This window comes from Neurospora hispaniola, assembly GCF_033458365.1.
Source record: "Neurospora hispaniola strain FGSC 10403 chromosome Unknown B0T23scaffold_1, whole genome shotgun sequence".
Lineage (NCBI taxonomy): Eukaryota > Fungi > Ascomycota > Sordariomycetes > Sordariales > Sordariaceae > Neurospora > Neurospora hispaniola.
In genome coordinates this window covers 1,441,473-1,455,617 of record NW_026944406.1, presented here as the reverse complement: position 1 = coordinate 1,455,617, position 14,145 = coordinate 1,441,473, and the positions used below count along the sequence as shown (strand labels likewise).

The following is a 14,145-nucleotide window of genomic DNA, read 5'->3' as shown; positions in this document are numbered from 1 at the left end:
ATAGCGGGGCAAGCCGAGGGTTGAGGAGCCAGGCTATGTAACAGAGTTGACAGGGTTAAGAAGGCTCACTGTTGTCTCGGACAGAGGGCCTGCCTGAATTGGTGGGTGTAGTGTAGAGACGAGAAACGGATCCGAAAATGGGCTAACAGTGAAAGAGGACGTGTCTGAAAACGTACCAGAAGTGATCTGACAACACAACGCCGAGTGTGTACCCTGTGGTCTTGGCTGTTAGTGCCCAATCAATGAGGGGTTGGCTAACATCTAGAAGCCTCAGAGGTTCGATAGAAATGTCACAAGAGAGTCTGGGGTAGGTAGCGTGGACTGCGGGAAGCATCTTGTCTCGCTAGACGTCCCGATCTCACGGAAGGGGGAAAGAATAAGAAATTTGCAGCCAACAACGACAACAGCAACTTGACAGTTGCACCGAGACAAACCATGGCCGGATTGGCTGGCCTGTCCCTTGACCTCGTGTTTATATAGGCGGTCGGATCGGTTCGTGTTGAGCGCTTCAAGAAACTGGACTGTCCTTACGAGTGATTCTTTCACACCTTCCTCCTCACAATGCTTTAAAGCTTCCCCGCGACTTTGCGAGCTGGCGACCCCGCCAAGACAGAGAGACTGCTGATAGAGGACAGCAGAGAGAAAAGGGGGAGATGCGTGGTTCAGGAGAAAGCAATCAAAGGAGATCACCACGTACCGTTGTATTCCTGTAGGACCCTGTGGGTTTCTGGTTGGCTGGCTTTCGCTGCGCGGTGGTTGCGAGTTCGTGGCGATCTAGGCGTTTTGTGTATGTGAGGTGGTCTAGAATTTCTCAACTGTCGCTGATGGTCGGCATAAGGTTGGCTACTTCACTGGTGAGTAGTTACAAGACTTGGAGCGTATTGGACCGCTTGGATCTTGTTAGATGGTCGTAGAGTAGCAGCGGGGGAAGCGCGAGATGTGTTTACGCAGAACGTAGGCACAGTCTGTAGTGCAAAGGAGGCAGGGAGATGGGATGCAAAAAGAGCCGCCTAGTATCGGGGGTACAGAGTACTCCGTATGGCAAGACGGACAAAAAAGATTTGTTTGGTTGAAGGAGGGCAGACCAAGTGAAGTACTGCCGGCGTTGATACTTCGGGTCCAAGGTCAGCGGATGTAGCTGTAGGCAGCCGTCTTGCCGTATGTATAGGAATATTATTTCATATGGTCAACATGCCCCTGCAAAGTAAAATTCCTCCAGCAGGAAGCACTACTACGGAATCACATACCGCATCCTTCCGTAACGCGAGCTGGACGATGCTGGAAGAGCCGGGAACAGGTATCAGCGGAGGGAACACACAGAAAGGCGCCTCATGGTTGGGCCTGAGACGGTAGTCTTGTCGCTGCGTCTCAGCAAGGCTGGGGGAACTGCAGCACGACGGAGACCGTGTGTAAAGGCGGAGCGTGTTGTGTCCTGCCTGCGGTGCATAGAGACAGGTAACCCTGTCCTCACCATCCTTACACTAAGCACTGATACACTAGATAGGGCCTTACCCGGCTTTCTAGATTGCCAGACTCTTCTGTAGTGTAAGTCGACCGTATCCTGATAGCTGAAAGGTAACGGTCTTTTTGCGAAAACTCGATGCCTTTGTGTCCTCACCGAGTGACTGTACGCACGACTCATGAGGCAGCAGGAGCATAAGCAACCAGGCAAACGACTCCATCGTGGATAGTGAGTGAAAGAGGTGAGAGTTTTAGTTTCAGAGGGGCTTGGCCCGAGTTGATGCTCAGGGCAGGGGTACTGAAAAGGTTTAGTCTGGTGACGGAAAGGAATCTAAAGACTGGGGAGACAGGGGGGATGGTGGGGATGAGCGACGACCCTCCGTCGTTGGTGACACACTACATACCGCCCAAAGATGTTAGAAGTAGCAGACAGATAGTGTGAATCACACATGTCGACTCTTTAGACTTTTTTTTCTTGTCTTTACGAATGAGTCAATGTTAAGAGTCTCCTTCGAAGAAGTCTTGTTGAAATGAGTATTTCGTCCAAGTCCTGCTTTCCTCCGTTGTTCTTTAAGCTCAGATTGACTTGTGAGAGGGGAGAATGACAGAGTGGTGTTCAAAGTATCTGGGGTCGCATGTTGCGTAGTTTACGCTAACAGAGACAGACTGGAAGATGCTGGATAATATCGTCGGCTGCTGTTCCGGATTGCTCATGTATAAGCATCATCCGACTCGGCGCCGGCCATGCGGCAGAAAGGTTGTGAAACCACTCATGGTGATCTTGAAATCCCATAACTTTTCTTGATTCATTATCATTATTACCAAGGACCGCTTCAAAAGACACCCCCCAGAGTAAGGCATCAACTATTGTCAAGGATACCTCGTCTTGAGTCTGTACATGGTGTTGGAAGAAAGAAAATGGAAGATGGGCCGGTGTCATGGCCGGCCGGTGACCATGTTGCGATACGTACCGCGCAATTCGTAGAGCCAGTCAGATGTCGTTCCGAGCTGAAACCCGGCCACCATTTATAAACGCCTTTTTCTGCCCAAGAAATTGAAAGAACAAAAAAATTCATGAAGGGTTCGGGAGGTTTCGCAACCTGCATCAACGCAACAGTCGCGGGCTTGAAGGCGTTCTCTTTCTGGTTGGGCTGAGAACGCCTGCGCCGCCCGTCTTACCACCGGGCAAAGGATCGCCTTTGGGCATCTACTGGAGCCACGTGAAGCCGGATTTCTTGATGCCTTTTCGCTGCCCAAAGACCCACTGCGTCGACTAATGCAGGCAGGAACCAAAGTACCTTGCAAGGATACCAGTGATGCTCACTCGCTAGTCCCAGCCATCGTCAGAGAGGCCGTTCCGATTGCGACGATGGCCTTCCATTATATGCGCGGGGGATGTCGGTAACACGTTGAAATTGTGCCAAACACCATACATCCAGCGGGCAATGAACATATCGAATCGGTCACTGGACTGAGCGCCGTACCGTTTGCCTCGTTCAATGGCATCAAATCTCACCTCTCAATTCCATTTTGTGAGAGCAGTTCTCGGGCAGCTGCAACCTCACGTTCGTCATAGCCGCGCCAGCCTCTGTCCTTCAGAGTGCTGTGACGAACGATTTCCGATAGCTTGGCCGTCGCAAGCTCATCGAGACGCTCAATTGTCTTGGGATCAGGCAGAGTGAACTCGCCATCGTCAGTTTGTTTGGCCTGTTTGGCCTGTTCCTTGAGGAGCCTCGTGGTGACCTAGCAGACGGTCAGCATAAATTGTTTTGTTCGCGTATGACGGCTATCGGAAACTTACCAGCTTCAGCCCATAGTAGCCACGGAGATAGTCGTCGCACAGTTCAATGCTCCGAGCAAACCGCTTGAGCGCCTCGGCCAAGTACTTTTGCTGCGATCCACCGCCACTTCCCGAAGTCGTGGCAGCCATGTACTGCACCTCTCCCAGTCGTGCATGTATCTGGATGGGCTACATTAGTATAGGGCTGAGGCTGTTGGGTGAGGGAGGAGCGCATACGTTCCAGGCATTGGGTGACAGAAGGAGGACCTCTTCCAAGGCGTAGATGGCCTGAGAGTACAGCCCTTGTGTGAAGTAGAGATCCGACAGCTCAGACCAGGCCTCGGCATCGGTTGGGGAGAAGTCGAGGAGTTGTACAAGAGCGGTTGCGGCATCCGAGACGCGACCCATGGATCGTAGGAGGGCGATCCGGCGCTTTGTGATAGGCTGTAGACGTAGACATGGCGGGTTAGCAAATCTGCGGTCCGGGAACAGTTGGCGTAAACGGTCATGACCCACGAGATTGGTGCTGTTTCCTTCCAGAATGGCATCGTACTGCTTGAGCACCGCTTCCAGCTCTCCGTTGTTCTCGGCCTGGGCCTCGGACAACAAGCCCCTCAAAGCCATGACTCTCTCATTGTCGGGGCCAAACCGTGCCTCCAGCTGATCCATACATTTTGCGGCCGCTTCATCATCGCCGGTTCGGAGGCACGCTAGCAGCAGATTCTCGAACGTTGCCCATTGGTCCACCGTCTCGGACGGTGATGACGATCCTTGCAAGACAACGGGGGCTTGCTGTGCGAGTTGGAGAGCTTCCGAAGGAGGGAGCTTGGCCGGGTTGAAGAGCAGCGAGGGCGCCATTGTGTATATTCGATATAGTCGTCGGGCTTCGAGCCGGACCAAGAATCGCGTCGCTCGTTAAGCTTGAAGGGGGCCACTATGTCGTGACTTGTAAACAGCTGAATGACAATTGGCGCAAGTATGATGGAGGCAATCCGAAGTCTCGGCTTCAGCTTGGTAGGTTTGGAAGCTGACGTCAAATGGTGGAAGAGGAGAAGTTGATGGCCGGGGAAACTGAAGCTTCCACTTCTCTGGCGTCAATCTGTACAATGCTGGACGCTGGTAGACCCGACGTCGCGCGGCGAGCACTGCAAGCTGGAGCTGAATGCCCGCCCGCCCAGGCACTGCCCGTGGATGGGTAGGTGAGGTGGGGCAAGCATAGGTGGAGCTCCTCCCCTCGTTTGGAGCTCTCACTGTGTCATAGCTGCTCCCGTCTGTCAGCGGTAAAACAGCTGGACAGACAGTGCAATCTGGGGTTTTAGGGGACAGTCGCAAACTGTACCATCCTCACCCCAAAGCACAGGCAGGCAGAGAGGTCAGCCAGTGACGTGAGATAGCAGTGGCCCGGACGACCAGGACGGGGAGGGAGGGTGCCACATTGTGAACCCACCACGGACATCGGATCTCCAGCAGCAGCGTCGTTGACGGCCATTGCGTTTCCAAACCAAGATCCGTCAAGCGTGTCTCGACGACGACGACGACAAGTAAACCCAACGGCGTGACGACGAGAAGCGCATTTACTTACAACCCTCGACCCGGGTGGCGCCCACAGCATCTCCCCAACTACGGCCGCGGCAAGATGCGTCGAGTTGCGGTTCAGTCCAGACACAGCAACACCTCGTCCCCGTCGCCTCGCTATACCTTCAGCTTATACTAAACCTGTAAACACTTTCGATTCCTGTCACCAAGTCCTCACGCGAACCGATTGCTACCCGTTGCGCCGCCAGCGTCAAGCCTCCCCAACTTCGATATAGTCCTCACAACACTGGGAACATCGCCAGTTGGGCCACCACAACCGCAACCATGTGCGTCAAGCTCCGGCTTCCGTCTGCACGAATCGACTTAGCTGATGCCCCCTAGGTTCGAAAAGTCGCTGTACGACCTCATCCGAGGTCTGCGCAACCACAAGGGAAACGAAAAGGAGTACATCCAGAACTGTCTGAAAGAATGTCGTTCCGAGATCAAAAGCCAAGACATGGGTTCGTCCCTCTTGTGTTGTTGCGCCCGTTGCTTTTGCTAACACATGCGCAAAGATGTCAAGGCCACGGCCCTCCTCAAGATCATCTACCTCGAGATGAACGGCCATGACATGTCGTGGGCTTCCTTCCATGTCCTCGAGGTCATGTCCTCGCCAAAATACCACCAGAAGCGCGTTGGATATCTCGGCGCCGTCCAGAGCTTCAAGACCGATACCGAAGTGCTCATGCTAGCCACCAACCTCCTCAAGAAGGACCTCTCGGCCTCCTCCCCGATCGTCATCTCACTTCCCATTGCTGCGCTCCCGCATATCATCACGCCCTCCCTTGCCCTTTCCGTACTAGCAGACCTACTGCCGCGTCTCAGTCACTCGCATTCGGCTATTAGGAAGAAGACCATTGTTACACTATACAGACTAGCCCTGGTATACCCAGAGACCCTCCGAGCAGCATGGCCAAAAATCAAGGAGCGACTTATGGACAAGCACGAGGATCCGAGCGTGACAGCAGCCATTGTGAACGTGGTGTGTGAACTCGGCTGGCGGAGACCCCAGGATTTCTTGCCCCTGGCTCCGCGCCTGTTCGAGCTCTTGGTAGATGGGGGTAACAACTGGATGGCGATAAAGTTGATCAAACTGGTACGAGGAAATCCGGATTTCCCACTTGACGGCCTCTTTGCTAACTTGCTCAGTTTGCGACCCTCACCCCTCTAGAACCGCGTCTCGTTCGCAAGCTTCTGCCGCCCCTGACCGATCTGATCCGAACAACGCCGGCAATGTCCCTGTTATACGAATGTATCAACGGCATCATACAAGGAGGAATCCTTGGAGACTCGGAAGATGATGGCAGGGAGGAGATTGCTAGTCTGTGCGTTTCAAAGCTTCGTGGCATGATTACTTTCAACGGCGATGCGAACTGTGAGTACCTTTACCTCTTGACTTTGTCTGTACAATTCTCACCATGTCTTCCGCTCAGTGAAATATGTGGCTCTGTTGGCCTTCAACAGAATCGTGGTTACGCACCCGTTCCTTGTTGCCCAACAAGAGGACGTGATCATGGAGTGCATCGACAGCGAAGACATAACCATCAGGATCAAGGCCCTAGACCTGGTACAAGGGATGGTCAGCAGCGATAACCTGGTATCCATTGTCAGCCGGCTTATGAGGCAGCTGAAAACGTCCACAAACCCGAACAATGATCAGTTGGATGATCTGTCAACCGACTCGAGTGAAGAGATGGGCGCTGAACGACGGTCCAGGAAACGAGATGAGGCTCCTCCTCTCCCCGAAGACTATACGATTGACGTTATCGGCAGGATCCTCAAGATGTGCTCGCAGAACAACTACTCGAGTGTGGTCGACTTTGACTGGTACATTGACGTACTAACACAACTTATCCGGATTGCTCCGGCGTCTCGTAAGGAGGTTGACTCGGACGGCATGGCACTGGGGCCGAAATCTACCACGGCCGATATTTCGGAGAGTATTGGTAATGAGCTCAGAAACGTGGCCGTCAAGGTGAAAGCAGTGAGAGCTGCCGCTGTTCGGGCTGCCGAGCTTATAATTGCAAAGCTATCGATGGAGACCACGTCACACCAAGTGATATCAGGTTCACTGAAGCCTGTTGCCTGGATCGCCGGAGAATACGCAAATCTGCTCTCAAATCCAAGCGACACACTCAATCACCTGTTACAGTTAATACCGCGTATCAGACCCTCCGAGGTTCTCGCAACCTGCCTGCAGGCCTCCATGAAGTTGTTCGCACTGATTGCTGGTAACGACCAAACATACTGGACAGCAGAACGAAAGTCCATGGTATCTCTGCTCATGGCGCGAGTCATCCATACATACGAGCCCCTAGTGCTTCATCCATCTCTTGAAGTCCAGGAACGCGCGGTTGAATTTACCGAGCTCCTGAAGCTCACCGCCGAGGCAGCATCGGCACAGGCGTCATCAACGGACGAACTCGAGCAAGACCCGCCCCTCCTTCTCACACAAGCGATACCCTCTCTCTTCCAGGGTTGGGAGCTGAACTCCGTCGCAGTTGGCGCTCAGTTGAATGTCCCGATGCCGGAGGGCCTGGACCTGGACGAACCTATTCATCCTAACCTCAGCAGCCTGCTGGCGCAAGCAGACTCATTGATGCTTCCCATCCAGGAAGACGACGAATTCTCAGCTTACTACAACGAAAAGGCAGCACCAACCAGCATCTCCAGCGAGCCAGCAATAAACAGACTACGGGACGCTCCCGAGACGACATCGGGCTCCTACCAGCAAGCGACAGAGGATAGCTACCTTGACGCAGACATCATCGCCCGTCGCAAGGCCGAACGAGCAGAGCGCAACCGTGACGACCCTTTCTACATTGGCGACCTAGGCAGTCCCTCTCGCTCACAAGGCACTTCCACCCCAATACACAACATTCTGCAAAACGAAAACGGCCCCGACCTCGACATCGACTCCATCCCCATTATGAAGCTCGACCTCGGCGCCATCAGCTCCTCCGGTGTCGGCGGCGCTCCCGGAACACCTCAGCGATCCAAGGCGCCCAAATCACGCCCCCAAATCGTCGTCGCCGCAGACGAAACGCTAGTCGGCAGCCGTCCGTCCACCCCGCGGACGGGAAGCCAGCATGACTCGGACGCGGATCCGTCTAGCGCCAGCGCCAAGTCCCGCGCAGCACGGAAGCTCAAGCAGTCCCTTTTGCAGGTGGATTCCAGCCACTTGCGCAACCTCAGCCTCGAAGCCAGCCATTCTGAGGATTCTGGTGGTGGTGCTCTCCCGCACGAAAAGCTCGCGGAGACAGACGCGGAAATGGCAAAGGCCATGAAGGAAGTCCAGCGGTTGAGGCTGGAGATGCAGAGGGCTAATGAGAGGATACACGTCGCTCAAGGGGTGCCGACAGAGGGGGTAGTGGTGAAGAGCAAGAAGAAGAAGGAGGGGAAGAAGACCAAGTCCAAGTCGAAATCGGAAGAAGATGGTCCTGGGGCTGGCGAAGATGAGAAGGAGAAGAAGGTGGTGAAGAAGAAGAAGAAAAAGAAGGCGGAGGCAGACGCGACAGAGGGAGGAGGGGAAGGAGGACCAGTGGGTGGAGAGGGAGAGGGAGAGGGAGAGGCGGTGATTACCATAAAAAAGAAGGAGAAAGAAAAGGTGAAGAAGAAGAAGCCGAAGAGGATTATACAGCTTGGTGATGAGGATGATGCTGGGGCTGGAGCCAGAGCTGAAGCTGGTGAGCCATAGGTTACAGGCGAGTCACAAAGTGGAGGGGATATCTAGAGTACTGAGATCAATTAATGGTTATGAACTGCCTGTATGAACGTTCCTTTGGTGGGACTCAAAGTGAGATTGACAATCTGCTTTGAGAGACGATACTGTCAAAAAGAACAAGCAAACAGAACTGACCACTCCTCGCCCAATTGTGGAGAAGTCCTCAATAAAGGCAGATAGGGAAAAGTTGACAGATATTCACAGAAGCAAAACATAAAGGTCACCTTTCACGTCTTGAATCAGATCAACATTCATTATCGAGTTACAAGGGCGAATCATAGCCATATATATACTTTATATCCCAAATATAGGTATCATACCATGTCATCAAGATAACCTCTTCCTCCCCTCCTCCTCCTCCCCAACCACCCCCATAGAACCCCTCTTCTTCACCCTCGACGGCCCCGGAGCCATGGCAATCCACTCCCCCTCCCTCGTCCACACCCCCGCCTTGGTATAATCCTCGCTCTTGTACCCTTGCATCCACGCAAACCTAAAATACTCATTATCTCTCCCAACTTCCTCTCCCTCCCTTGTCCAAGTAAAGTTAGAGGGCGCGTTCTTGTCGAACTCATCATCGCTAAAATACGTCCTGAACCGTTCTACATCGTTCACCAGCACGCTAATCCCATCGTAGATCCTCCCCGGCGGCTTGCCCCACATAAAGGTGATGCTGGAAATATTCGTCCCCAGTGAGATCACGGGCGCGGCGAGGGCCGGCAGGGGAGATCCCAGCTGGGCGTCTCCCTGCAGCGCGTAAGCTGTTTGCAGGACAGGATCCCACCCCCAGCGAGCGATGCCGTTGATGAATAACCCGACTAGCAAGCCTTGGTAGAGCAGCGACGGACGGGTTTGCATGCTTGTTCCGGGAAGTAAGAGGAGAGCGAGGATGTAATGGTGGATGCGCAGCTTGAGGTCCGGCAGGATTACGCAGAGGATCAGACCGGCGCCGACGAGGGTGTAAAACTTGAGGTAGCGGACAAGTCGACCTTCCTGCCGGAAGAACCAGACCTGCGAGGCCGTGATGATGGTCAAAACGACGATGATGATGGCGAGGGCGGCCCGCGCACCGGGCTGTTGTTGCAGATCGTGAGGTGTGAGACGCTGGATAGGGATGAAATCGAAGGTGTAATTCGTCAGAGCGCCGACCCAGCAGCCGCCAAGCCAGAGGACGGTTTTCTCGAACTGTGCCGTCAGGCCGGTTAAGGAGCGGCGAATGCCCATGTGGTCGTACATGACCCAGGCGACGAGGATGGCCGGGAGGAAGGAGCCGAGCTCGCGCGAGATCAGGGAGGGGACATCGGTGATGTTGGCCGGGTCGGTAGCCAGGCCAACGGTCCAATAGATGCCTGTGAAGACGGGGAAGAAGAAGAGGGTGGGGGAAGTGATCAATACCGAAAGTACGCTGGAAAAGACCACGGAGATGGCGAGGAGCGCCCAGCGCATGTCCTTAGCTGAGCATTGGACGCCCTCCTCAAAGGTAAAAGACAGCGGGAAGTAGGAATCGAAGGGGATGCTCTCGATTCCGTTCCGGTAGGAGCTGCTGAAATTCCTCTGCGTCCCGATCAAGCGCACGACACCACAGCCGCCGTGCGCGTTTGACACAACGCCGGCATGGACGGCAGAGCCGCAGAGGTAGGAGTCACCACGGTAGACTGGAGTGATATCGTTCCCTGTTGCTGGCGGGCCACCAACAACCAGAGGCCTGTATACAACCTCCTGGTCACCCACAGCGCGCGGGTTCAAGGCCTGGTAACTTGCACAGTTGGCAGGACACTTGAAGGCAAAGCCCGAATCGGTGAAGGGCCGACATTGCATGCCATTGAGTCCGCAGCCATTGTCCATGTTCCAGTAAGCCGCGCCACAGCCAATCGAAACGGGTCTGCCCCATCCGGGAATCTCGTCCACATCCAGCTCTTTGCGCATGACCAAGGCGAAGGTGATGATCCATATGGCAATCCAGAAGAACAGCAGCCACAACCTATGCCTCAACCGTGGGAACTTCTTCTCCAGGAGCAGGATAGGCGCATACTGGACGTTGGGAAACAGTGGCTTGATGCGGAACCGCTGAGGAGTGGCAGGGCCGTGGGCCCATCGAATAACGGCGACAATGGAGCGCCGGACGGGATATGGTACCCATTTCCACCTCTTCCATGAGCCGGCGTCCTGGATGAATCGGGGAGTAGGCGGAGAGCTGTCGGCCTCGAGGGCTTCGACGAGGGTTATTTCGGGAAGTGGTGCGTCGGGGTGGTCGGTCGCAATGAGTATCGTTGCGCTGTTGGCAACGTTCGGAGTGCCGGTGCCGCTGCTGGAACTGCTACTGCTGGCGCTGTTGTCTGAACCGGAGGAGGAAGAGAGGCTCTCGAGATCTTGAACCTGGGGTACCTGATGTGCTTGGTGGGCTGATTTGGGGGACGTCGCCCCGTCTTGGGTTCCCACCATGACTTTTTCTCGCGTATGTTTCTGTGTATCGAATTGAATTGTTCGTATATGTATAGTGAAATGCTGAGATGGCTTCGGAGACCTTGATGGACCGCGTGGAGACTAACACCGTTCCAAGCAAGCTATGACGAAACGCATCAAAACAAAACAAGTAAAAGTCAACAAGACGTTTGGAATTTGCGATAAGCGATGGGGGGGTATCAATGCAGTTGAACCGCAAAACAACAAGATAAACAAAGCATCTGCGATCCGCGAGTGTATGAGACTATGTTCAACATGAAGTGTAAAAAGGTGGGAAAAGGGAAACAAGATGGACGGAACAGGGCAAAATGAAGGGATATACACCAAGTCTACTGCTTGTGCCTTTGCCGGATGCACCGCTTTGGGCGACCCGAGGCCGCAGTGGCCGGATAAGACGGTGCCCGGTTCAGTTCGGTTTCTCTTCGAAACACTGGCCGTGATTGGCACGCACGGGCCTGGAAGAAGTTGAATCACAGGCCTGGCAGGGCAGAATGGGACGTGTCGTCGATCATTGCCAATCGGTCCCTGCAGCTCGACCTGTTCGTCATGGCGGAGATGTCATTACATATGTATCTCGGCGTCCGATCTGGATCACCTCAAAGTGTCTTGTTAATCATACCTACCTCTAAGGTATCATTTGGTGATGTGTGGATAATGTCGACGACCGCTGTATCAAAGTTTCCATATCTAGTTATCACCCTCAACAACACTAAAACATTGACACCCCGACGGCAGGCGAGACACAGACGCAGCGGGAGCGCCAGGCACCACACCCACTGACACCAAACAAGAGAGGCGGGGCGGGACGAGAGGGGCTCTTGAGTCAAGCCCCAGGGACCCGAGAGATCCAGAACCCCACCTTCCCTTCAGCTTTGCCAAGGCGAGGCGGTTCTAGCACCTGAGTTACAGGGAACAGCCCCTGTGCACCCCTCACTCCAGGTGGTCCTTAACAGCTTGGCGGAGCAGAACGGTGAACCACTGCGTAAAAGATACGCAAATACCGTTATTGGAAAGGAAGGCTTGCTAAGGTACACAGACACTGCGCGAACCATCACCAACGGAACTGGCCGATGTAACAAAAACTCCAGAACTGCGTATCACGAAATTTTGAGACTGTAGAAACCACCTAACCTTGAGGGTGAGACCAGACAAAAATTTGAAAAGAGTCTTGGAGACCTCTCATCACCATAACATCAAAAGAGGTCATTGCGTTTGCCGCTTCCATAGCCTGGAAATTTTCAGGTCCCGGCATCCATCCCAACACCTCACCTCACTCCCGTATCAAAAACTTCCTCTCTCCACCAAGAGGGGTCCATTCAGAAAAGATGTCGAGTGATGGACATGAACCAACAGCCATGACCTTTGAACTGCTCAAGACCGCCGTTAAGGATGGCGGTGCCAGACTCGGTCGTTTGGCCTTTCCAGGTCGTCGGACTGTTGACACTCCCAACTTCTTCGGCCTCACTTCGAGAGGTGTCATCCCTCACGTAACCCCCGACAATGTTGAGAAACACTTGCTCACCAATGGCACATATATGGCCTTGGAGGACTGTAGGTCGTAATTTTTCCACATTTGGAAATCTTGTCTTAACCATGTTCCAGTTATCGAGCGCCCGCAGCAATACATGACCCGTTCACCTCCCGTCTATGAGACTCCCTCGCCCAACAACAAGCCTCTTCAGAGCTTCACAGCCATGCCCTCCTCCATCATCACCGTTCTCGGTTCCCGGAGGATTCCCGCAGTCGCCGCCCCCATGGGCAACACCAACCAGTCCATCTCCGTCTTCACCTCCACCGGCTTCCAAGCCGTCACCACAAAGCAGTACATCAACGCCATCCAGACTCTCAACCCCGACATTGCCATTCCTCTCGCCGACCTCACCCACAAGACCAGCGCGCCCACCTCCAAGCGCGCCCTCCGCATGGCCGAGCGCACCGACGACTGGATCAAGGAGTGGTTCATGGACATGTACGGCCGAAACCAGGAGCCCTCCAAAATCGCAACCTTCGCCCCCGTCCTTCCCATCAGCTACTCCATCCAATGGGAGTATCTCGAGCGTCTCTCCGAAGAGCATCAGTCCAACCCCTCTGTTCTCTCCGGCCTAGCCGTCTACGATGCCGACCTGATCCCCGACATCTCCGCCTCCTACCAGAACCTCGACACCCTGCCCCGCTTGGCTCTCTCCACGCCCTCCAACCCCCACCAAGTCCTCCGCCAGCTTTCCTTGGGAATGGACATTTTCCTCCTTCCCTTCCTCTCGACCGCCTCCGACGCCGGCATCGCTTTGTCCTTTACGTTTCCCCCACCTTCCTCCGAGTCTTCAGACCTTTTGCCCTTGGGCATCGACATGTCCTCCCCCGAGCACGCCATCTCCCTCCAGCCCCTGACCGAATCCTGCACCTGCTACGCCTGCACCACGCACCACCGTGCTTTTGTTCAGCACTTGCTTTGCGCCAGAGAAATGCTGGGCTGGACGCTGTTGCAGATTCACAACCACGCCGTGCTGGCTTCCTTTTTTGCTTCCATCCGCGAGGCGCTGGCCGATGGTACCTTTGAGGAGAAGGCGAGGCAGTTTGCGTTGAGGTACGAACCTGAGATTCCTCAGGGTTTGGGAGAGAGGCCGAGGGCGAGGGGGTATCACTTTAAGAGCGAGGGACCGGGTGAGCAGAAGAGGAATAGACCTGCTTGGAGCAAGTTTGAGGGTGAGAAGAAGATTGAGGACAAGGTTGCGGATCTCAGGATAGAGGATGAGCAGAACGGTACTTCGGGTTTGGGATCGGGTGTGGATTCGGTGGCTGAGACGCCGTTGGTGCCGGATGAAAATGCTGATGCGAAGGATTTGGAGGAGAGAGGGTTTGCGGAGAAGGCGGAGAAAGAATGATAGACTAGATGAGATACCAATGGAAAATAATAGAAAATTATCGCATTTTGGGCATGAACTCGTTGAAAAATACCTCTACATACGAATCAAGGCCTAGAATAGGTGTGAAGTTCTGGCATAAGTAGGTAAGGATATGTTTACCTCTGGCAGATGCTTTTGCGCTCGGCATTTCCTATAATAGACGACCTCATCCCAATATATCTTCCTTATTCCTCATCATCATTAGTTTCCCATCAGAAAGTTGATGATATCAAAGTTGA

The 14,145-nt window shown here is 54.0% G+C and overlaps 4 protein-coding genes across 4 annotated transcripts; 2 read left to right on the top strand and 2 right to left on the bottom strand.

Annotated features, from left to right (window-relative positions):
• Nucleotides 1-2,973: 2,973 nt before the first annotated feature.
• B0T23DRAFT_348880 (uncharacterized protein) lies at nt 2,974-4,432 on the bottom strand (the record flags this gene model as incomplete). The annotated part of the gene is made up of 3 exons (XM_062836022.1): nt 3,479-4,432; nt 3,263-3,421; nt 2,974-3,204 (listed from the first exon to the last, which is right to left on the bottom strand). Exons 1-3 carry the CDS (start codon nt 4,097-4,099, stop codon nt 2,974-2,976), a joined length of 1,011 nt encoding a protein of 336 aa, XP_062696644.1. The 5' UTR covers nt 4,100-4,432.
• Nucleotides 4,433-4,977: 545 nt separating this feature from the next.
• B0T23DRAFT_6106 (adaptin N terminal region-domain-containing protein) lies at nt 4,978-8,690 on the top strand. Its single transcript, XM_062841537.1, has 5 exons — nt 4,978-5,103; nt 5,159-5,277; nt 5,332-5,912; nt 5,966-6,191; nt 6,250-8,690. Coding segments are annotated over exons 1-5 (3,192 nt in total). The 5' UTR covers nt 4,978-5,101; the 3' UTR covers nt 8,514-8,690.
• B0T23DRAFT_6067 (uncharacterized protein) lies at nt 8,691-11,266 on the bottom strand. Its single transcript, XM_062841529.1, has one exon. It carries the CDS (start codon nt 10,980-10,982, stop codon nt 8,868-8,870), a length of 2,115 nt encoding a protein of 704 aa, XP_062696642.1. The 5' UTR covers nt 10,983-11,266; the 3' UTR covers nt 8,691-8,867.
• Nucleotides 11,267-12,192: 926 nt separating this feature from the next.
• On the top strand, nt 12,193-13,932 carry B0T23DRAFT_6086 (tRNA-guanine(15) transglycosylase-like protein). Its single transcript, XM_062841533.1, has 2 exons — nt 12,193-12,554; nt 12,606-13,932. The coding sequence occupies exons 1-2, from the start codon at nt 12,329-12,331 to the stop codon at nt 13,883-13,885; spliced, it is 1,506 nt and encodes a 501-aa protein (XP_062696641.1). The 5' UTR covers nt 12,193-12,328; the 3' UTR covers nt 13,886-13,932.
• Nucleotides 13,933-14,145: the final 213 nt, after the last annotated feature.